The 25,654-nt window shown below is 42.5% G+C and overlaps 1 protein-coding gene across 1 annotated transcript in view; it reads right to left on the reverse strand.

Moving 5' to 3' along the window:
- Positions 1-10,736, reverse strand: part of LOC126092763 (odorant receptor Or2-like) — a 57,906-nt gene extending 47,170 nt beyond the window's left edge. The window contains exon 1 of the mRNA XM_049908490.1: positions 10,401-10,736. Coding sequence (XP_049764447.1) covers positions 10,401-10,736 — 336 coding nt within the window. The remainder of the gene's footprint in view (positions 1-10,400) is intronic.
- Between the last annotated feature and the right edge of the window lie 14,918 nt (positions 10,737-25,654).

Raw genomic sequence — 25,654 nt, forward strand, 5'->3', positions numbered from 1 at the left:
ATCTTACATTAACAGCTTACTCTATTCAGATCTTAGTCTCCCTCTAGAGTTTTTACGCTACTCACTTCCTTCCATTACTAAATCGACGGGTTTCTTCGTGCTTGAAGATGTGACCTATCAACACATCTCTTCTCGTAGTCATGTTGTGCCATAAAGTTAGTTTCTCCCCATTTATATCCAGTTCCTTAAACAGGCAAAGAGTTTATAAAGAAGATTATTGCACAACTTGTTTTTATTTTAGACCCAGATCCTTGCTTGTAAGAAACAGTATGTATCCAATGACCTGGTGTAAGTGTACTTATACCTGATTGTACCGCATGGTATTTCTCCAGATTGTAAAGTTAAATAATGCGTGGATTGTACTGTAATAAAGTTGTTTTTTGCCGAACGGGTATATCGCCAGTATTGCTGCCAACTGTGCACTGTGTAATGCAGGTAATAAAAAAATGTGCTTGTGAGGCTTTCAGATGCCGACATGCACAATATGATTTCACACCTGTCCACTGTATTTTCCACAAACATCATTCAGCATTTAAATATTTTCATTATTCTCATACTCAAGTAGTTCTACAAATTATCAATTACATCAGCTCAGATACCAAAATACATTGTCACTTCAAATCCTTTATTTGCAGTCATGGAGAATCAGTTTAGTGTTGATGTGGGGATGTCTGACTCATTTTAGTTATAAAGGATTCAGCAACTGTAGTCTTGGAATTATTGGAACCTCGGCAGGACGAGGGACTAAAATGACTGAAAGGAAGAGGTTTTTCAACCACTGAATTTTGAAAGAGGTCTCCAGAAGAAAAACAGTAACAAAACAATATGTCACGAGACTGATCTCAGTTTTTTGGTACATTTATTTGTGTGGATCAGTGTACTCAACTCTCAAGTTAAGGATGTGAACTAAATTATGAACATTTAAATAAACTTTCACGAACTATGCTCACCAGTTATCAGCCTAATTACAAACAGCCGACAGCAAAACTGAGCACACTAAAAGGCACATCACAAAAGTGACTTCGTACTTCTTGTTGTATAATGAAATGATGTTCATTGGTGTTGTAGAATAAAAATAAGTTTCTTCATTAGGGAAATAAAAATGTTTCTTCATTGATGTAAAGCGTTAGTTTCCAAACAATGCGTCTGTCTTCGAATTAATTACTTACCTTTTCAGTTCACTTAGATAAAGTTAGTGCCCACTTCTGATATACAATGGTGGAAAATAAAATCGCAAAACCAAGGAGATGTGCGACGTAAACGAAGGTTGATAGGTGTGTCTCTATATCTGAAAGATAATGTCTATTCAAATTTCGTGCCAGTCGCATACGTGTGGCGCTATGAAAATCAAGGTTGTTTTAAATACACGATGTAACGGTCGTGAACGTTAGTTACCTTTGAGACTGGACCTGTTGAACTGATGTTAGGTAAGAATGCCTTTAGGACGACAAAAACGCCATTATCAACAAATTACTGAGTTTGAACGAGGTCGTGTACTACTAGAAGCCTGATGTTCCTTCTGCGATGTTGCAAAAACAGTTAGCAGGAATGTAGCCATGATCGCTGGCAGCGATGGTGACAGGAATGTACGGTTGCGAGAAGAACGGGCTCCGGGCGGCCATCTGGCACTACCGAGAGGCAACACCATCGTGTTCAGCGTATGGCTCTGACGTATCGTACTGCTTCTGCAGCAGTAATTTGGTCACTATACTAACACCGAACTGTTACTGGTCGGTTACTTCCAGGACAGACGCCGATTAGTGCATTTCACCTACCCAGACCACCGCCATTTACGACTTTAGTGCTGTCAGGCGAGCACTCATAGGGCAGGGTGATGAAAATGGATTCTGTCTCGTTGCCAGTGAGTGCCGTGTGTTGGTTAGAACGAGGCGCCTGCAACCAGCCTGTTTGTAGCCTGGACACACTGGACCTACACCTGAAGTTATGGTCTGAGTGTGATTTTGTATGGCAGCAGGAACGCTCTCGTGCTTTTCCCACGCACCCTGACTGCAAATTTGTGCGTCAGTCTGGTGTTACCACTCATGAGCAGCATTCCAGTGGGTGTTTCCAAGAGGATAACGCTAGATGATATGTCGATGTTGTGACCCAACATGCTCTACAGAGTGTCGAGTTGTTGCCTTGGTCAGGTAGATTGTCAGGTCTGTCTCCAGTCGGGTACATATGGGACATCATCGGACGACAATTTCAGTGTCACCCACAATCAACATTAACTGTCCCTGTATTATGTTACCACAACGCATGCACGTTTGCATTCAACATTCTGGCGGTTATACCGGTATTAACGTACCAGCATTCCACATTTGCAATGGCTTATCTCGCGCTTATATTTACCTGTGATCTTGCAATGTTAATCACCTAAATACGGTTCCTATACAAATGTATTCCGGAAATTTCATTATTTTACGCAATTTTTTTTTTTTTGACATCGCAATTTTTTTTCGATCAGTGTATACTGAGAACATGTTGCTGTAATTCTATGAAACTCTCTCTATTTAATGTAACGTACTGTTAATGTGGTGTGAAGTATATGCAGTAACTATTGCTGACATATTCGTTGCTAGAGACAGAGCGGCCGTTTTGATATTCCATACTTACCGTTTAATTTTTCATGTCATTTGAACACTTCTTTCCCATGTACCCACTATTTTTGATCAAAGTTTATAGTGTTCAGTCTAAAAACAAAGTAAAAAACTGAGTGTATACATTACTTTACTATAAGCAGAGAAGTATCGCAATAAATGTTGGCCGGCCGTTGTGGCCGAACGGTTCTAGGTGCTTCAATCCGGAACCGCGCTGCTGCTACGGTCGCAGGTTCGACTCCTGCCTCGAGCATGGATGTGTGTGATGTCCTTAGGTTCGTTAGGTTTCAGTAGTCTAAGTCTAGGGGACTGATGACCTCAGATGTTAAGTCCCATAGTGCTCAGAGCCATTTGAACCATTCTGAAAATAAATGTTGCATATACCTATTTACCAAGTAAGTAAGATACTGGAAATACAGGAAGTGGACAAAAATATAGAAATACAACGAGAAATGTGTGTTTGAACATATATACAGATGATATCCAAGCCTGCAGGTTGCTCTATTGTATTTGACCACGAACATCACCTTTCCAATGTCCTCAATACGTTGCAAGTGTCAGTCATGACCGGAATAATGTGTTGTGTAATTGTGAATACATTGTGTCGGTGTTAAGTGAATTCAAACGTGGGCAAATTGTTGGCGCTCGTATGGTGAGTAATTCCGTAATCAACGTAGCCGAAGTGTTTGCTGTCTCAAGAGACATTTATCGAAGATTTGTACCACATACAGAGCAAGCGAAGAAACATCATCCGCTACGTCGCTGTGCGGATGAAGGGTGTGTGTCGAGAGATCTTGACAGGCGGTCATTGAAGAGGATGGTGACGAAACATAAGAGAATAACAGCTACAAAAACGACTGCAGAACTGAATGTCGCACTTGCTAACGCTGTCAGCACCAAAACAACACGAAGACAGTTCCATTAGGAGGGAATTGCATGGCGAAATGGAATTCCAGAAACACACAGCAATAAGGAAAATGCCCGTAACATGAAAACGTGGTGCCCAAACCATGAAACCTGCACTATAGAGACACGGAAGAAAGTAATTTTGTCGGATGAGTTTTATTCCAGACTGTTTCCTACTTCTGTCAGAGCTTACAGCTCAAGAGTGAAAAATGGCGAGAGTTCGGTGATGTTCTGGGCAGCCATATCGTTGTATTCTACGAGTAGCACGGTTAATGTGCAAGGTCGCATTACTGCGAGAGTTGTGTGATCTTATTGGCTGGTTAAGTCCACCGTGTGCTACAGTGTTTGTTCCCGAATGGTGATACTGTGTTCCAAGACTATAGCGCCCCTCTTCATACAGTTCGGTTCATACAGGACTGGTTTTGTGTGCACAAGATGAGTTGCTGCATGTCCACATGCCACCACAGTCCCACCGTGTGCTACAGTGTTTGTTCCCGAATGGTGATACTGTGTTCCAAGACTATAGCGCCCCTCTTCATACAGTTCGGTTCATCCAGGACTGGTTTTGTGTGCACAAGGTGAGTTGTTGCATGTCCCCATGCCACCACAGTCCCACATCTCAGTATTATTGGACCTTTGGAGTCTACTTTGGAGAGAAGAGTGCATGATCGTTAACTACCGGTCTCACCGTTACCTGAAGTGGACAATATTTTGTAGGAAGAATGGTACCAGAGTCTTTTGAAAATAGTATCGCATTCCTCTTAGCCCCATTGTTTGTGCAATCAGCTCGCCCACCTTTTCTTTTTTTTGAGTCATCAGTCTTCTGACTGGTTTGATGCGACCCGCCACGACTTTCTCTCCTGTGCCAACGTCTTCATCTCAGAATAGCACTTGTAACCTGCGTCCTCAAGTATCTCCTGAATTTATTCCAATCTCTGTTCTCCTCTACAGTTTTTACCCTCTACAGCTCCCTCTAGTACCATGGAAGCCAGTCCCTGATGTCTTAACAGATGTGCTATCATCCTGTCCCTTCTAGTTTTCAGTTTTTTCCACATATTCCTTTCCTCTCCGATTCTGCGCAGAACCTCCTCATTCCTTACCCTATCAGTCCACCTAATTTTCAACATCCGTCTGTAGCACCACATCTCAAATGCCTCGATTCTCTTCTGTTCCGGTTTTCTCACAGTCCATGTTTCACTGCCATACAGTGCTGTGCTCCAAACATATAACGCAGAAATTTCTTCCTCAAATCAAGAACTATGTCTGATACTAGTAGACCTCTCTCTCCTCTTTGCTCCGTCCGTCATTGGTTATTTTGCTGGCTAGGTAGCAGAATTCTTTAACTTCATTTACTTCGTGACCATCAATCCTAAAGTTAAGTTTTTCGCTGATTTCATTTCTGCTACTTCTCATGCTTTCGTCTTTCTTAGATTTACTCTCAGTCTATATTTTGTACTCATTAGACTGTCCATTCCATTCATCAGATCATGTATTTCTTCTTCACTTTCACTAGGGATAGCCATGTCGTCAGCGAATCGTATCATTGATACCCATTCACCTTGAATTTTAATTCCACTCCTGAACCTTTATTTTATTTCCTTAATTGCTTCTTCGATGTTAAACAGTAGGGGCGAAAGACTACATCCCTATCTTACATCCTTTTTAATCCGAGCATTTCGTTCTTGGTCGTCCACTCTTATTATTCCTTCTTGGTTCTTGTACATGTTGTACATTACCCGTCTCTCCCTATAGCTTACCTCTATTTTCCTCAGAATTTCGAACATCTTGCACCATTTTACAACGTCGAACGCTTTTTGTAGGTCAACAAATCCTATGAACGTGTCTTGATTTTTCTTTAGTTTTGTTTCCATTACCAGCAGCAACGTCAGTATTGCCTCTGAGGCGTAGCGCCGTATACCGATCTTGCCTTGGAGGTGGTTAAGTGGGAGATGTGTCTCAGAGCTGGGTAGTGACAGGTGGTGACGCGAGATTGGAAGCGCACGTAGTTTATGTATCAGCCGATAGAGGACAGTATTGGATATGGGACTGATTTAGTTTCGTTGTGCCCATTAGAGTGCACTAAAGTAATAGAATGTTTTTCATAAACTGTTCTAGTATTTTCATAAAGTGTTATTATGTCTTTTCGTGTATGTAAAATGTTATAAATGTGTGTTAGCAGTATGAACGATGCGTGAGTGTGGTTTAAGGTTAATATGAAGATAATTGTTTAACGAGTTATGTAGTGGGATTTAGTGTGGGAATATTTCAAAGAAGTATGGATGTGGACAAAGGGGATTTTTGTAGAATAGATTTGTAAAGCAAGTTTATGGTAAAGGGAAAGTTAATTCAGGCATAAACAACAATATTAAATAACTTTATGCGTAAACAAGACTTCAGTATATTAGATAATTACGTCAGTAAAACGTGCAGTCTTTAGATTTACTATTTTGCGATTGGTTATTGATGAAAAGCGCGGATTGATGCGGGAGAATGTTTGTTTGCTATTGGCTGTTGAGTAAACTGACCAATGGTAAAGCAATATTCTTCACGCGCCTTTCTCTGCTGGTAGAGAAGACAGAGTATTCTAGGGAAGAGTGGGAGCCTAGACATGAAATAGTTCGGACGTGTGTAGAAGTAGTTCCGATGGAAATGAGAAGTTGCCGGATCTAGCAGTGTTTCATACATCAAAAGTGTTGTAAAGTGACGGCATAATAATTCCGATAGGTGTGTAGAAATTTTGGAACTTTTAAGTGAATTTTGTGACGAGAAAAGACATATATTCCGCGTGGCGTATTGAGCAGGTCGGTGGCTAAGAACTGTGACTGCATTTGGTACCGACAGACTTAATATTTGACGAGCATTATCAATCAAAAACAATCAGTATTTTTGTAGCTATTACGTTTTCGGGAAATGCAACACCATAAACTTGCTAACGTGAGTGAAAGGGATTATGAGTGACTGTGGCGTATTGAGCAGGTCGGTGGCTAAGAACTGTGACTGCATTTGGTACCGACAGACTTAATATTTGGCGAGCATTATCAATCAAAAACAATCAGTATTTTTGTAGCTATTACGTTTTCGGGAAATGCAACACCATAAACTTGCTAACGTGAGTGAAAGGGATTATGAGTGACTGTGGCGTATTGAGCAGGTCGGTGGCTAAGAACTGTGACTGCATTTGGTACCGACAGACTTAATATTTGGCGAGCATTATCAATCAAAAACAATCAGTATTTTTGTAGCTATTACGTTTTCGGGAAATGCAACACCATAAACTTGCTAACGTGAGTGAAAGGGATTATGAGTGACTGTGGCGTATTGAGCAGGTCGGTGGCTAAGAACTGTGACTGCATTTGGTACCGACAGACTTAATATTTGGCGAGCATTATCAATCAAAAACAATCAGTATTTTTGTAGCTATTACGTTTTCGGGAAATGCAACACCATAAACTTGCTAACGTGAGTGAAAGGGATTATGAGTGACTGTGTTAAGATTATCAAGGGCTTGGCAGTGATACTTGTTCACCTACGTTTCAGAATATATTAATTGAGGACAAAATTTCCAACCTTTCATTTGTGTGAAAACTTTCTGCCGAAACGTAGATTAGTGACGTAAATTGAAGCCTGGTTCACGTCGAAGTACAGTAAGTTTCACTCGGCTTTCTTACTGATGATCTTCTGAGACAATGTTCACAGGTAGGTGCAGGTCCGTCGTAAAGGGACGGAAAGAACCGCGCCGCCGCACCTCCCTGGTGCCTTTACCTTTCCTAAAGCCAAACTGTTCGTCATGTAACACATATTCAGTTTTCTTTTCCATTCTTCTGTGATTATTTTTGTATGTGACTTTGATGCTTGAGCTGTTAAGTTGATTGGGGGTTAATTCTCGCACCTGTCAGCTCTAGTAGTCTTCGGAATTCTATGGACGATATTTTTCCAAAAGTGAGACAGTATATTGCCAGACTCATGAATTCTACATACCAACGTGAATAGCCGTTTTGTTGTCGCATCCCCCAATGATTTTAGAAATTATGATGGAATGTTATCTATCCCTTCTTCCTTATTTGATCTTAAGTCGTCAAACCACTCTTAAATTTTAATACTGGATCCCCTATCTCTACAAAATCCTGTTTCTTCTTCTATCACATCAGACAAATCTTCCCCTTCATAAAGCCCTTCAATGTACTCTTTCCACCTATCCACTCTATACTCTGCATTTAACAATGGAATTGCGGCTGCACTGTTAATGTTGCCACCCTTGCTTTTAATTTCACTGAGGGTTGTTTTGACTTTCCTGTATGCTTAGTCGTCCTTCTAACTGTCATTTCGTTTTGGACTTTTTCACATTCTTCATCCAGCCATTTCGTCTTAGCTTCCCTGCACTTGTTATTTATTACATCCCTCAGCGACTTGTATTTCTGTATTCCTGAATTTCCCTCAACAGTTTTGTTCTTCCTTTCTTCATGGATCAGCTGAGGTTTTTCTTCTGTTACCTATGGTTTCTTTGCAGTTACCTTCTTTGTACCTATGTTTTTCTTTCCAGCTTCTGTTACTGCTTTTTTTTTAAAATATGTCCATTCCTCTTCAAATGTACTGCCTGCTGGACTATGCTTTATTGCTGTATCTGCAGCCTTAGAGAACTTCAAGCATATCTCGTCATTCTTTAGTACTTCCGTATCCCACTTCTTCGCGTATTGATTCTTCCTGACTAATGTCTTAAACTTTAGCCTACTATTCATCATTACTATATTGTTATCTGAGCCTATATTTGCTCCTGGGTACGCCTTACAATCCAGAATCTGATTTCGGAATCTGACCATGATGTAATCTAACTGAAATCTTACCGGGTATCATCCGGCCTTTTCCAAGTACACCTTCGCCTCTCGTCATTCTTGAACAGAGTATTCGCTATTACTGGCTGAAATTTATTACGGAACTCAATTAGTCTTTCTCCTCTGTCATTCGTTGTCCCAAGCGTATAATCCTGTAACCTTTTCTTCCGATCCTTCCTACAAAGCTGTTTTCCAGTCCCCCCATGACTATTAGATTTTCATCTCCCTTTGCGTATTGTATTACCCTTTCAATATCCTCATATATTTTCTCTATCTCTTCGTTTTCAGCTTGCGACGTCGGCATGTATACCTGAACTATCGTTGTTGGTGTTGGTTTGCTGTCGATTCTGATAAGAATAACCCTATCACTGAACTGTTCACAGTAACATCCTCTCTGCCCTACCTTCCTATTTATAACGAATTCTACTCCCGTTATAACTTTTTCTGCTGCTGGCAAAACGTCTTGCCGGAAACCGCTGGTCCAAAAGATGCAGCGCCTCTTCTAGTGGTTCTCTCGCAAAAAGTGACACCATGTTCAGACTAACCATTACGTCGTATCGACCTATTATCATTTTCTTGAGCGTTTCAACAAATGTCCGCGAGTTTACACCACAATGTTCGCAATGACCCAGTTTTGGCGCTAATAATACTGCAAGATGCTTCTACATCTATATCTACATTTACATGGATATCTGCAAATCACATTTAAGTGCCTGGTTGAGGGTTCATCGAACCATCTTCACAATTCTGTATTATTCCAATGTCGTATAGCGCACGGAAAGAATGAACACCTATATCTTTCCGTACGAGCTCTGATTTCTCTTATTTTATCGTGGTGATCGTTCCGCCTTATGTAGGTCGGTGTTAACGAAATATTTTCGCATTCGGAGGAGAAAGTTGGTGATTGGAATTCCGTGAGAAGATTCCGTCGCAAGGAAAAACGCCTTTCTTTTAATGATTTCCAGTCCAAATGCTGTATCATTTCTGTGACTCTCTCCCATATTTTGCGATAATACAAAACGTGCTGCTTTTCTTTGAACTTTTTTGATGTACTCCGTCAGTCCTACCTGGTAAGGATCCCGCACAGAACAGCAGTATTCTAAAAGAGGACGGACAAGCGTAGTGTGGGCAGTCTCCTTAGTATGTCTGTTACATTTTCTAAGTGTCCTGCCAATAAAACGCAGCCTTTGGTTAGCCTTCCCCACAACATTTTCTATGTGTTCTTTCTGTCAAATACCATGCTTTGTTGGTCTGTAGGTGTAGTATGTCTTATCTCTCATGCAAGAGTATCGTGGTGCCGTTGTCAAGCAGGAAAATGCTCGTCCGGCACTTGGCACGTGACTCTGTGAATTGTTTGTGTGATGTTGAGGTGATACTGCCGCCAGGTCGATAAACGGAAAAGCTCCCGATAGAAAATCTACGGGATCAGCTTAGATGTCCCTGTGCCAATATCTAGGATATGAACGACAAGTAGCAATAGTTGTGGGTGAACTTGCCTCAGGAGAGCGTACATCTTTATGGCAACCTTCCCAACCGAAAAGTGCATCCATCCAGGCCAAAGGGGATGCAGCGTAAGACTGATAAATGGGCTCCTGCTACCAAGTTCGCCGCGCGGGATTAGCCGAGCGGTCTGGGCCGCTGCAGTCATGGACTGCGCGGCTGGTCCCGGCGGAGGTTAGAATCCTCCCTCGGGCATGTGTGTGTGTGTTTGTCATTAGGATAATTTAGGTTAAGTAGTGTGTAAGCTTAGGGGCTGATGACCTTGGCAATTAAGCCCCACAAGATTTCACACACATTTGAACATTTTGCTACCAAGTTATTTCTAAATTTGCTTGATTTTTAGTTACAGAAATAACGTTAGATATACTGTCAACCTGTGAAGGATCACTTTTTCTCCTCTCCATTATATTGCTGCATTTTTTCTGTACAGTCAACGTAGCAACATATGGAAACCATGAAAATCCTAAATACGGTTTGCAGTACAATAACTTATGCCAAACACGTGTCCAGTACCAAATGTTTTTGAGAATGACTGGTCTTGCCCATACATTGTTCCGATACTGACCTGAAGAGCGAGCCTTTGGAAGTCGCGCTCGCGCACAGCGATGTGTAGCAGGCGGACGAGCCAGATGGCGGTGGTGTCAGCCACACTGAGCGCCAGCGTGAAGACGTCCAGGTCCGCGGTGCCCTCGCGGCACATCACGACAATCTGAGAGCAGAAGAAGGTGAAGCAGACGGTCGCGAAGACGAGTGTGCACAGTCGGAAGAGGAGATCGGAGCCACCGGGGCTGCGCGGGTGCCTCATAATGGCCGCCCAGTGGAGCGGCTTCAGCAGGTAGCCCAGGTCGCTGGCCGCTTCTACCGCCGCCACCGACGCGCTCGCTGGAGGAGCTGCTGCCATGGAATCCAGGGTGCACTACGCATACAGAACGAGAGTTCTACAAGCATCATTCGCTTGTAAATTTTTGTGATTTTCCAAATTCTTTGTTAGACTACCTTAACGTACAAGGATGGTCAAAAAGTTTTAATTTCTTTCATCATTCCGATGCTTCCCACCGTAACGTTCCCTCCCATTCCAAGAAGGATCCTTTATTGTATGATTATATGATAGCGGAACAAACACTAGTAGCAGTTACTTCTGCAAATATCTGGGAGTATGCGTGCGGAACGATTTGAAGTGGAATGATCATGTGTGGGATCCGTACCTGGTCGGGTTGACAGAGGAGATAGAGAAGATCCAAAGAAGAGCGGCGCGTTTCGTCACAGCGTTATTTGGTAAGCGTGATAGCGCTACGGAGATGTTTAGCAAACTCAAGTGGCAGACTCTGCAAGAGAGGCGCTCTGCATCGCGGTGTAGCTTGCTGTCCAGGTTTCGACAGGGTGCGTTTCTGGGTGAGGTATCGAATATATTGCTTCCCCATACTTATACCTCCCGAGGAGCTCACGAATGTAAAATTAGAGGGATTAGAGCGTGCACGGAGGCTTTCCGGCAGTCGTTTTTTCCGCGAACCATACGCGACTGGAACACAAGATTGTGTGTGGTGGTAGGTTCTGGTACAGTTGACACATTTAATAGTCCTTCACCGACCAGAAAGTCTACCAGAGTGAGCAGTTCTATGTCATCTCCAGAAGATTAGACTTTGAGTATACTGCAACTTCGTAAATTCCATGGTTCCGATAATTGTGTGTTGGCGACTTGAAAGGCTTTCGCGTTGTTTGTGTAGATGGTACGACAATCCACTTCTACTAGCAAATCTCTTTAGAAGCATAAAAAATGTGACGTTATTCATAATGGAACAGCGTTTAACCTGTACTGAGCCTCTTGTTGCGCATGTGAATGGTGTTATATAGGCCATGACTGTACTCACGCCTATGTTGACGTAGAGGATCTGCAAGTGACATTGAGAGGCTTGGATGGTCTCATTCGATCTGCAGGTGTGGGAGGGGGTGCTTCAATTGTTTTGTTCTCTTGGAGTCATCATGATCTTGCATGATAAAATTCGGCCGCCTGCGCCTTCAAGCACGTGGTTACTTCTTGAAGCTGTGCGTCGTCATCAAAACGCTGCATAGCCAACCACTTCTTCGTTGCTGGGAATAAGTGGAAGTCGCTCGGTGCCAGGTCGCGACTGTACGGCGAATGAGGAAACAACTCCCACTTAAAAGATTCGAGAACTTCACGAGTGGCATTTGCCGTGTGGGCCCGGGCGTTGTCGTGAATCAGCAAGATCTTTGAGCCCAACTTTCCCCTGCTCTTGTTTTGTATTGCTCTTCTGAGGTTGTGCAGAGTTTGACAATACCTTTGAGAGTTTATTGTAGTGCCTCTTTCCAGGAAATCCACAAAAATCACACCTTTTCTGTCCCAAAAGACAGTCATTACGTGGTTGAAGGCGCAGGCGGCCGAATTTTACGACGAAGGAATTTCCAAGCTCGTCCATCGCCACGATAAGTGCCTTAATTTAAATGGAAACTATGTAGAAAAGTAGTATGTTTGAATTTCTGTCGCTCTGTTACAGATGAAGGTCTTTCACCGATTATCAGCACTGTATATCGAGTCTAAGGTCACTGTAGCGTCTGTCCACAACACTGCGTGAGTAATATCGTACCATGCAGCTGTACAGAAATATCATAATAATAGTTCTCCCATAAATGTACCTAGAAATTCGAGACGTGACAGCGTTATCTTTTTGACAGGGCAAATCTGTTCTTGCTACAGGCTAAACGAATCATTGTGTTTCCGTGTAAAACCCTGAGGATGTAGATCCCGAAGCATCAGAAAATACGTGAATCTGAACATCGCGATTTTTAGTAGTTGATATCCATCGCAGGATACGAACGCAAGACAGTGAAGGTGAAGTGGGCACTCAAGTAGTACATCGTGTTACGAGATCGTAGATTTGCAGTTCATTCCAGTCAGTTTCCCTACACCACATTTCTTGGAATAATAGTTTTGCTATGATTGACACAGCAGAGAATAGTCCTAGCCGGTCGCAAAATTTAGCTACAATCTGTAATAGTTTCCTTTCGGTGGTAGGTTCGTTAGGTAATTATTCTGTGTGACATCATACGTAATGTAGAAGCTGTCAGTTGCCGTGTTCCAATACACGTACGCCTAAATCTTGAGTATCTGTAGTAATCTCTCGCCCTTCCGTCCTCCATCTCTTTGAAATTGATCTGAAGTAGTGACCCTTTCGCTAATTGAAAGTTCGATAGTGTCATGAGGGTCGTTAGCTGGTAATACATCGACAGCTTCACTGTCGTCATCTGCTCCAAATACGAACTCATTAACATTGTTCAAAGTGGTTCAAATGGCTCTGATTACTATGGGACTTAACTTCTGAGGTCATCAGTCCCCTAGAACTTAGAACTACTTAAACCTAACTAACCTAGGGACATCACACACATCCATGCCCGAGGCAGGATTCGAACCTGCGACCGTAGCTATCGCACGGTTCCAGACTGTAGCGCCTAGAACCGCTCGGTCACTTTGGCCGGCCATTAATATTGTTGGCTAGTACCTGTGAGGCGACAGGAAATGCAGTCTCATGTCTACGAGCGTCTTCTTTCAACGTTTCCGAGAGTAAGAAAGGACTGTTTGTAAGGCAGTATGGAAGTCTAGTGAAACGAAGTCGTTACTTCGTTCGTGGTATGGTAGTTTCCTTGACTAGCTCGAAAAACGTTGGGTCAAAGAAATCTTGTCAAGTTTCTGTCGTCCTCGTGTAAGGCAAGTTGCAGGAATTTTCGCGTGATACCGCTAATAATAGCCACTGGATGCATTCGGAACCATAACAATGGAGTATTTCTAGAAGAAGATTTAGTACCGCCTCCAAGGTATTGTTGAGAGAGGGTGCGTTGATATCGTGAGAACATGCTCTATTTTACCAAGTTTCACCTTCTGAACTGCCTGACTCGTAAGGTAAAAATAGTGTTAAATGGTTTTCTAGGGGAAGGGAGCTATACATGCTTCTTTGTAATGTAGTCCAACGTAAGACGGCTGTAAGTGTCCCTTAAGGAATCATTGCTAAGAAGTCTTTTACATAAATTGCGATATCTGCTCTCTGTGTTGAGTCAGTCAGTAGAATGTAGAATAATATTTTGTTCTTTAGGTCGACGAAAGATTCTTCGATGATGAAGCACAAGGAAGTTGCTTGGGATTCTTGAAGAGTGAGAGAATTTTTATTGGTCTTTACTGTATCAAGAGCGCAGTTTCATCAATTGTCTCTAGATTCCAGATTGGTAATAATTCAGCGTCTGCGTGCATGTGAGCCTGAAGTACACACTTAAAAACAGTTGAATTCCCACAGACTGCAGGTCTGCTCCCCCTGAGGATCAAACCGAATATGCTGCGAAACAGAACAGTGGTTTTAGAAACGCATATCGGTAGACGATCGGTGACAATCTTCCAGCATTGATTACTACCAGTTAGAATCTCGATGGGCATATCTTCTTGACAATCTGCCTGTGGATCAGATACCTTCAGTGCGTGAACAGGTGCCATATTCTTAATATCATGTTTTACTCTGGCCTATGGCGTGAAGCAGCGGTCACATTCATAGGCGCAGATGTAAGTCATAGAATTAGTCCACACTCCTCTGATTTGGAAATTGACAAGGTTACCCTGTCGTGAAGAGATAGTAAGAGTATCGGACGTGCAAGCACTACGTAACTATCATTGATCAAAGGCAAGTAGTTTCAGATCTTCTGTTAATGAGACTGCTACAAACACTGCTTAGCTTCCGTTGTCTAGCACAGAGTTTCTCTAATTGTGTGCCCCGAAACATTGGTGTTCTGCCGGAAGTAAATAAGTGTTCCGTGGAAAACTGTAAATAATACGACTTTTTTTCTCAATTTGACGACACTGATTAATATTTTAAACTTTATTATCAGCTCTGTGTTGTTGGACATGATTTAAAGTTGAAGTAACCCGCAATAAACAATTTTTACAATTTTTAAAAATTTTATTAACCTTCAAAATAAACAAGAAGTTCCATCAAAGTACCAGAATTCTGAAATTGTTGCGTCAGTAGAGCACTTGGGCTGTTTGCGAGAATGCGAAGGTAGGCGTAGTTGCGTCTATTTTACTAACAGAAGTGACGTTGCTTTGTGCTGCTCGGGTCCTACACGTCGTATTTTCGACGCATATCGATTTGTTATGCGGCTTTTTACAGTCACCAGAAAATGCTGTACCCTCCTTCACACAATCTGACGTTTTATGTACTCTTTTTGGACATAAAAAATGTATTTTACTGCTTCCAGTGTCTGTTTTCGTTCGGTGACGTCAGTAATTTTGTTACATTCTTGGAGCCAATGGCCATTTTCTTTGCTAAAGATGCAAAATGGAACGTAATTTTTATTGCCTTGGCTAATGTTTTTTCTGATTAGGGAGTACGTGAAGGGCTGCAGCCGTGGGAGTGGAAGTTAACGTTTTACAGTCACAGCGGATCTTCTGTGAAACAAGTGCTGTGTCTATTTCCGTTCCTATAAATTCCATCAACTGAAGTACGTTGACTTCTGAAAGACCGGTTTGCTTGACACGAATAAGCCAGCGTCGGCAGATATAATTAGGAAAAGTTCTGAGAATTTTTGGTGCTGGTACACGACCATTGCATTTACGTCTTCGCTGAGTGCGCGCAAAGCTTGGATCCGGCGGTTACGGTCGTTAAATGTAGGAAGAAGCGGTTATGGACTCGCAGAGAGTATGGGTTTAAATAGCTTCTAAATAATTCAGGTGAGTATAATTCTGTTTTTATCGTCATGGCGTGCTGTGAGGACTCTCTTGGTCTCTTCGTATGTGTCACAGATCATTGCGGTACTATCAGCTAAATACTTTGGCTCCTCTTCTAAGCAGACCTGCAAAAAGTATGTGAAATCTGGTTACGCAGGACAGAGCAGATCAGGTTATGGTTGTGGAAAGGGGCCAAAATGAGTTACTGTCAGTTGCACAAAATATACAAACTTTATTATCCTAAAAACACTTAATCACACACGCCCTTAAAAGGACTCAAAACAATACGGCTGATAGCCCAAACACAAGTTATTAAAATTGCTTTAACGAATACACTTGGCTGAAGACCTAAATTAAAAATGTTTCACGTAAAAGCTCGGGTAAAGGCCACATACTGAACATAGAACAACTCAAGGCTTAAGGCCTTTTCAATAGAACAAAATTCCTCTTTCTTTTTAAACAAAATTATTACAAACAAGAATTTTCAAAGTTTTAATTTAAGACGGCTGAAGGCCTTATCTTAAAAAGATTTAACGTAAAAGCTCGGCTGAAGGCCACATACTGTAAATTGAACAAATAAAGGCTTAAGGCCTATATAACAAAGATTTCAAATGGAGCAAACCTCTTTTTTAAAATAGTTTTAAACAAATAAATATTGAAAACTTAGCTTAAGTCGTCTGAAGGCCTTATTTTAAAATTAAAACAAACTAAGCTAATAGACGGCTGATGGTCTTGCACAGTACTTCAGACTAAAAGAAAATAACAATCTAAAACCAACATAACACTGGTGCTCAGAAGTGTTCCAAGGGTCGGCATGAGGAAGTAACTCTATCGAAAAGTTAGGTGAGACAGGCAGCCAAATGTGAGATTAAATAATCGGATGCCAACCCGACCCAGGGATGGCTGAAAGACCGACCAACCACCTAATCAATTCTCTTCCGCCCGACCAGGGGCACGACAACGGCAAATGCCAGCGAGGACGAAGATACCAGCAGCCTTAAGTCTTCAAGTATTGGCGTCAAAATACAGCCAAGGCGCAATAACCACTCAAAAATATGAACAACACCAAAGGCTGCCGAACTACACGCCGTGCCGGACTCTGTTCCAACCAACCGACTGACAACTCCAGTGCGCAGGCAGCATTAATATAACTGCTCAGTCGAAATCACACAAGCTAGACATAGTTGCATGGAAACACTTCCACAAGAACTCGAACAATCCTAAAAGCAATCACTGTGGAACAACAAGGACGAATCACAAGTGCAGACACACACAGAACCCATAAGCCGTCGGCGACCAAATACACGTCGTCCAATGAGAGGACCGACCGAACGACCAACCAAGGTCGTCCCCGCTCAAGCCTCCTTCCGTCGGACAGTGCATGTGCGTCTGCAGCGGTCGGGCGAGTATTGGCTGTCCGGACTTCACTGCAGCTCCATCCCGACTCAACTGCACGTCCGGAACTTGGAGACACGGCGACCCAGGCACACTGGCTCGGACCCAACCATGCAGAGGGAACACTTGCCCATTAGCCACCCAACATCTCTGCCCAACGAGAGAACCGACCCACGTCTGGCAAGATGACCAACTGACGAGGCCCAGAAACGGTCAAAAGACCAAATACACGTCGCCCAATGAGACGACCGACGGAACGACCAACCAACGGTCGTTCCTGCTCCAATCACCTTCTGTCGGTCAGTTTCTTATAAAAATAACCTGACGGACGGTTCATAATATTACAAAAATAAAAAATAAATAAATGGCACGCTGGACTTCTGAACTCAGCTCGTCCGTTTCACAGTCCAACACTATGAGACATTATTTCTTTTTCTTTTTAAATCACCGAGCGAGGTGGTGCAGTGGTTAGCACACTGGACTCGCATTCGGGAGGACGGCGGTTCAATCCCCTCTCCGGCCATCCTGATTTAGGTTTTCCGGGATGGTTCCTTTGAAAGAGCACGGCCGCTTTCCTTCCCAATCCTTCCCTCACCGGAGCTTGCGCTCCGTCTCTAATGACCTCGTTGTCGACGGGACGTTAAACACTAACCACCACCACCATCTTTTTAAATCAGAAAACTGAATGCCGGCTGACTACTTTTTGTGACATTGGTGTTTAATTTACCTCCATTAAAAACGCATTTGAAATTATTCAACAGTTTGAGAGGAAAATATTGATGAGTGTAATTCACAGTTTAAGTAGCAGTGACAGCTGTTTCACAAACAAAATTAAAATTTACTCCACAGATAATACATATTACACGCTTTTGGACTTTGAAAACTTTTGTTTGACTTGAAGAGTTACCCGAAAATATTATACCATATGACATTAGGGAATGAAAGTAGGCAAAGTATGCAAGCTTTTTCATTTTTATGTCGCCTATGTCTGCTAACACTCGAATTGCAAATACAGATTTGTTAAGGCGTTTCTGCAGTTCTGTGGTGTGCTCCTCCCAACTGAAGCAGCCAATGAGATTGCTGCTAACGTAGAAACGTTTCTCCTCATGGATCACACTTGCGCAGTGATACATGAACGCGCGACGTATTATAACGAGTGTACAGACCTCCGATTAGTGAGTCTGCATTCGTCTGCACCAGTCTGTACCAATCTACATTAGTCTGTACCAGTCTGTACGAGTTCTACATTTGTCTGTACCAGTCTATAGTCAAGTTTCAGTCTGCACCTAATAAGATTACCATATTCCAGTATATAGCCATGAAGATAATTGTATAGACACTTTTGTCACGTATCAGAGATATATGTGAGAATAAGATTAACGTACCATTACCAAAGGAACTTCAGATTGTCAATTGTAAATAGCATCCAGAACCAAGTTAAGTAATATTTATGCTGTGATTCTTGAGTTTCTCTCGGCGTATTTGATAATCAAAATATCCACGGGTGTACTGCCGGTCTACTCCCAATGGAGTATCATATTACACTGGATAAAATGACTTGAGAAATCAGCGAATATATTACTTCAACAGATTCAATCATTTCTTTATAATTATATAGTTATATGGGGTGCAATGTATTTCAAACACATTTTAACAAAAGAATAAGAGCGGCAAATACCTTACTATGTAAATCAATAAATATCATTTAACTTAAGATGGGCGTCTTATTATTTATTAATATACACTGGATGTATATTAATGTACGAGTGCACTTACAATAATCAAGAAAGATAAATATGCCGGATGTGCCTACCAACACTTAAATTGCTGACCACAGACAAACACTTCGAAATCGCCGGACATCTGGGGGGTCAAATCGTATTATTTTCCCGGGCACACACATTCTGTAGACACGTTTTTTCCTGAACAGTTACCAAAAACTACTTTAAGCAATACCAAATTTTACCAATTTGTCGGTGGAGGACCCCAACTCTCTTTTTGTTAAACCATTAGCTCCCCGCCCTTGACCGACTTCTAGAATCGCCCCTGGGAGGGGAAGTGTTCACTGCAGCTGACAAAAATATTGTCTCTATTGAGGTCGAATTTGAGTGTTACATTGAAGTTATCTGGTCGCTTTTACAGATATAGGCGAAATTAAATTAATTATTAGACGTTTCTACTGGCCACCTGATTCAAAGAAAGTCTACAGTCAGTAGTGTGGAGATACCCAGAACATGTAATATTAGTTGGATGCAACTTTAATCATGCGAGTGTTGTCCGTCGCGTCTATGGGGTGCAGACGGACAGTCGCACGAAGTATATTTGATCATATTTCCGGAAACTGTCTTGAGCTGCTGGTTGGACAGCCCACATGCAGTGGAAATACGAGACTTCGTAGCTACAAACAGGCTCGCCCGTATCGACGGCGCCGGCCGAAGTGGTCGAGCGGTTCTAGGCGCTCCAGTCTGGAACCGCGAGACCGCTACGGTCACAGGTTTGAATCCTGCCTCGGGCATGGATGTGTGTGATGTCCTTAGGTTAGTTAGGTTTAACTAGTTCTAAGTTCTATGGGACTAATGACCTCAGAAGTTGAGGCCCATAGTGCTCAGAGCCATTTTGAACCAGTAAAGAGACAGAGTTTGGTGACCATGATGTCATCATGGCGACTATGGTTACTATAGTTAATAATCAAGTAGGCTAGGAGAGTATATCTGCCAGAAAAACCAGGTGCGTAAGTAGCTGTTGGCATGCCACTTACAAGGGGAGGTCACGACCTAGGGATCACATATTTACTTCAGACTTAGCACTCCTTCAGCAGGCCATTAAAACTGCATAATGTGGAAGTAGTAAAGTGCACTACTCTGGCAGTTCCGAGAAACTAGCAAGAGAAGTTTTACGCGTGTGTTATGTAGCTTATGTGTATGTGCGTAGTTGCTGGAGTTAGCCCTTGGCGCTACGTAAGACAAACGTGTATAACGCCACGGTTCGACTCCCGCTCAAACATAACTTTTAATCTACATTTCATTCATCAGTGGTCATATTATTTAATTTATATGACATTTTAGTGGTAACATAATTTAAAAAAACAATGTGTTTTTGCATATAGTTTTAGTGAATTTCAGGTTATTTGACTACTTACTATTTTTAATTAATTTTCGTTATTAGCACAAACATAGTAATAACTATCGACAAATAAACTTAGAAACGCACAGAGTTTTGTTCAAAATGTGTGCCTGTCGTGATCTGCGAAATCTATTGCACATTCAGTCTGTAAGGTGCGTGTGAATTAAACCGGGCACTTTGAAACGACGGAGAGGCTTCGTCCCGCCGTAGGCCTCAGTGGTTCACAACCCCACAACAGGCTACAGCAGTCCACCCACCTCCCACCGCCACCCCACACCGAACCCAGGGTTATTGTGCGGTATCTATCAGGACCTTGGACAACAATTAAGCTGCGAGGCTGCTCTAGAGCTTGAAGGTAGGCAAACTGCACCTAAGGCAATCGAAGGGGTTGCCTAACACTCAGGCACTAGAGGAGCGTCGCGGTTGGATTGGTGCCGAAGTTTCTGACAGGTACATTTTTAACGTGCTTAAGAAACGTGCGTGTGTGGTACCGAGGATATTGCCGAAATGGGTGGTGTTAGAGGACACATTGCTATTTTATTCACACATGTCTCAATGTTGCATGTGTCAATTGACAATAAACACTGCTGTTCGCGTTCAATGGAGATTCAGCCCCACAATGTCTTTAGTGGAGCGTTGAAACATATGGAGATGTCAGCAGGGGTAAGATTGTCAAGGATATCGTCTTGTTTCTCAGTGCACTGGGAACTGTCGTTCACATAGACTTCTGAGCTACTACTGTACTGGCTGCTCACAGTAAGGAAATTGTATCTCAAATTCAGGACGTGTATAACAGATATAAGAGAACGTTTGGTAACGGTGAGAGGTATTGTCAGTCAGCGATTTTGACAGTCGTATTGCATATTACGAATCCGATTTCATTGATCTGCAGTAGGACTGACTATTCATCACGAATAAATTGTTTCAAAATCAGTGTGTGATGCATATAACGTAGAAGAAGACCATAGTTTTTTTGTGGAACATCGGTTGATGGCAGGAGGCAGTATCATCACACACAGTAATACTAGCTGGAGAAATATATTTTGTCAGTCCAGGACATTTCTCTCCATAATACACTCCTGGAAATTGAAATAAGAACACCGTGAATTCATTGTCCCAGGAAGGGGAAACTTTATTGACACATTCCTGGGGTCAGATACATCACATGATCACACTGACAGAACCACAGGCACATAGACACAGGCAACAGAGCATGCACAATGTCGGCACTAGTACAGTGTATATCCACCTTTCGCAGCAATGCAGGCTGCTATTCTCCCATGGAGGCGATCGTAGAGATGCTGGATGTAGTCCTGTGGAACGGCTTGCCATGCCATTTCCACCTGGCGCCTCAGTTGGACCAGCGTTCGTGCTGGACGTGCAGACCGCGTGAGACGACGCTTCATCCAGTCCCAAACATGCTCAATGGGGGACAGATCCGGAGATCTTGCTGGCCAGGGTAGTTGACTTACACCTTCTAGAGCACGTTGGGTGGCACGGGATACATGCGGACGTGCATTGTCCTGTTGGAACAGCAAGTTCCCTTGCCGGTCTAGGAATGGTAGAACGATGGGTTCGATGACGGTTTGGATGTACCGTGCATTATTCAGTGTCCCCTCGACGATCACCAGTGGTGTACGGCCAGTGTAGGAGATCGCTCCCCACACCATGATGCCGGGTGTTGGCCCTGTGTGCCTCGGTCGTATGCAGTCCTGATTGTGGCGCTCACCTGCACGGCGCCAAACACGCATACGACCATCATTGGCACCAAGGCAGAAGCGACTCTCATCGCTGAAGACGACACGTCTCCATTCGTCCCTCCATTCACGCCTGTCGCGACACCACTGGAGACGGGCTGCACGATGTTGGAGCGTGAGCGGAAGACGGCCTAACGGTGTGCGGGACCGTAGCCCAGCTTCATGGAGACGGTTGCGAATGGTCCTCGCCGATACCCCAGGAGCAACAGTGTCCCTAATTTGCTGGGAAGTGGCGGTGCGGTCCCCTACGGCACTGCGTAGGATCCCACGGTCTTGGCGTGCATCCGTGCGTCGCTCCGGTCCGGTCCCAGGTCGACGGGCACGTGCACCTTCCGCCGACCACTGGCGACAACATCGATGTACTGTGGAGACCTCACGCCCCACGTGTTGAGCAATTCGGCGGTACGTCCACCCGGCCTCCCGCATGCCCACTATACGCCCTCGCTCAAAGTCCGTCAACTGCACATACGGTTCACGTCCACGCTGTCGTGGCATGCTACCAGTGTTAAAGACTGCGATGGAGCTCCGTATGCCACGGCAAACTGGCTGACACTGACGGCGGCGGTGCACAAATGCTGCGCAGCTAGCGCCATTCGACGGCCAACACCGCGGTTCCTGGTGTGTCCGCTGTGCCGTGCGTGTGATCATTGCTTGTACAGCCCTCTCGCAGTGTCCGGAGCAAGTATGGTGGGTCTGACACACCGGTGTCAATGTGTTCTTTTTTCCATTTCCAGGAGTGTACATTCAGATATACTGTATATCCAAAGTTCGTTCGTCTTGGAGGACGATCTAGTTCATCTGTAGGCTTCTTTCAGTTTATAAAGTAGAACCACTGAAGGATAACTATGGCTTCTATACGTAGCAGTATAGGATGTGGATGGAGAGAGAGTGGTTCCTAATGACCATTTGCTTTAGTGTATAGTGGTAGGCGACACGGACATCAGTTAAGCTATTTGTCAACCAACTTACTGGGGTCAGATTCTTGCTGAGCTGACATTTCAAACAATATTATGTAACTTGTTTACTTGCGGTTATGCACTAGCAGCAGCTCGACCTCCCCAGAGTTTCCTGCTACTGGTATGGACAATTTTATATATGCTGGTGGTACGCATTCTGATCACTGATTATATTGCAGTGCTAAATACATTCCAAGCATGGATGGGAAGATGTATGGGTGAATGGTAGGTTACATAGTGATACGCTATTTTAAGCTGTTAAGCTGTCATCAGAACATTAGTTAGACAATAATACCTGTGTGTAGTGTCACAGTCGTCGAAAATACTTGAATTTGCAGTATGTTCTACTTTGTTGCGCAAGGATGCAATATAGCTGCGATTTAAGCTTCACTTTACCATGTCAAAATTTCGTCAGTAGTAACGACTGCTGGAATAGAGGCATTGTGTATAGTGGAAGAGCTTATTGTTGAAAAAATCGGAATGAGTGCACTATGGGCACTATATTACTCATTACTTCCTCCCAGATATGTTCATGATTCGGATGTGACGGAATTAGAGGATACTGGAAATCAAATTTTAACATACTCCAAATAGCATGGGCACAGTTGTTCGGCGCTCGTTAGCGGTTGCAAGTTAATCGAAAAGTTTCTTTCGTGCGCGGTTGACTGATGGGAAGACGTTATGAAATCTAATATCGACAATCTGTATAAAAAAAATTGGCCTTCGGGCTAAATGATGTGTGGAGAAAGAATATCGGATGTCATTACTTTCCATCTCGTGAACTGCAATCGAAAACTGATATCTCAGCAAGACAGAGAACTGACAGATACAGACAATAAGACTGATTGACGTGGAATCGAAACCAGCACCTTCTGTTACACAGCCTTGCACTCCTGTCTGCGCTCCTGCGGCTGGGAGTAATTGTAAGGCAATATCTGTATACTAGTGCAGCAGAAATAATGGTGACCTGCCCTGAAGACGTAAGATGATATTGCTGTAATGGTGAGAAAGTACGAGTAACGTGAAGATGAGTATCATGAGAGTTCACTCGTCATTACAAGTTGCCTATCCGATAGAAACACGTAACAGTATGTGTTGCTGTCCCATTATACTACTGGCAATAAGTCGATGGAAAAGGCAAGAGCCGTAAAAGCTTAAACTTGAATTATTTATCAGCTACATGATACCTACTCAGTATGATTTCCACTTCCAAGTAGTATGTTTCGATGTGTTGGGGACTGTCTACACCATATGTCAGAGATCATATTACATTAATTTTTAAATACATTTAGAAAAGTAGTCATATTTGTATTCTCTTTGAGGGTTTTTGGTAGAAATTAATTTCTCTGGTTATGTGAGAACATTCAAAATTAAGTTGGATGTTACCAAAATTACATAAAAAACGTCAAGAGAGAGATTTTTGCGTGTACATGAATATTATTAGTTTGCGAAAAATCATAAAACATTTCCTATTTACGATAATCCATTGTATATCTTTCGAATAACTGGGGAAGTTGGTAGTTGGATAACGGAATAAACACCAAGATACTAACGCATGTGGACGTCAGAGCGTTTCCAGCGTTCCATCTCCATACTCGCTGAGAATTGTTTATAACGAAAGAGTTTTGAAACAGACCATCCACTTTACATCTTTAAGAAATGTACGTTAATGTGGCACATTGGACACTGTGCATCTTGTAACACAGGAGTCGTTTTTAAAGTAAGGAAGTCGTGGAATAAGAACATTTCATGGGCACTTGTTCAGAAAAGTTCTCTTCGGAAATTCCATATGAGTGTTATATGGGAAAGCTATCAGTGTAAACCCCGGTAGATTTGCAATGCTTTAACAATACTTTAGGCAGGAAATAAGAGGTAAAATTAAAATCCGCAAATGTCCTCGGCTAGGAAAATTGCAAGAAGGAATGGAACTAGCTGTTAAAGTCATATAGGAGATATTTTGCAGCCAAAAACATAGATACACATTAGAATTGGAGAACATAGTTTCTTTGTATTTGTCAAATTACGGGGTGGAGAATGAATTGGATGATTCTAATGTTGATCTTAATTGTAAATTAAAAATTAAGTTGGATGTAATTGAAAATACACAAAAAATAGAGAAAGTTATTTTCTGTGTTTAAATGTATATGCAAAATTTAATAACAGATTATGTTCGAGAATATTTATTTTTTTGTTCCCTAGCGTACTAAAACTTCTGCTAAGTTTCCTATTTACAGCGATCTGTACGCAAATCTTTTGGATGTGAGGAAGTGGATAGTTGATTAACGAAATAAACACCAAAATGTTAATGTATATGAGCGTCAAAGGGTTTCCAGAATATCCACCTCCACACTCACTGAGAATGCTAAAGACTGTAAGGGAATATAACAGTATAGAATATAGGTTACATTAGGATGTTAGCAACGATATCTTGAGACTTAAAAACCGCATAGTATGTAACTAGAGAAGATTCCTAATAATCGCAAACATTCGGAAGAAACCTCCTTACCAGATTACACGCAAAGACACCTATACTGGAACACAATAATGGCAAATCCATTAGTAGGCAGACGTTCTGAAAGGCATATAACATTTAATTCCGACAGAATCACGCAACTAGCAGAATCACGCCACTATAAAATAAAAACTGGCAATTCAACTATACTACCATCACTGCAGTGTAGCTAACAAAGCCATTCACCAAACAGTTGGTTACCATAAAATTACATTTCTGTGGAGATCGATGTATGTTATTTCAACGAATTTCAACGAAATAAAACACCTAGAAATTAATGAATATAAGCATCAAAGCTTCTCCAGCCTACAAGACAAGATCACTTGCACTGTTTATTTGTTCGTAATTTATCTG

This window comes from Schistocerca cancellata, chromosome 7 (assembly GCF_023864275.1).
Source record: "Schistocerca cancellata isolate TAMUIC-IGC-003103 chromosome 7, iqSchCanc2.1, whole genome shotgun sequence".
Classification (NCBI taxonomy): Eukaryota; Metazoa; Arthropoda; class Insecta; order Orthoptera; family Acrididae; genus Schistocerca; species Schistocerca cancellata.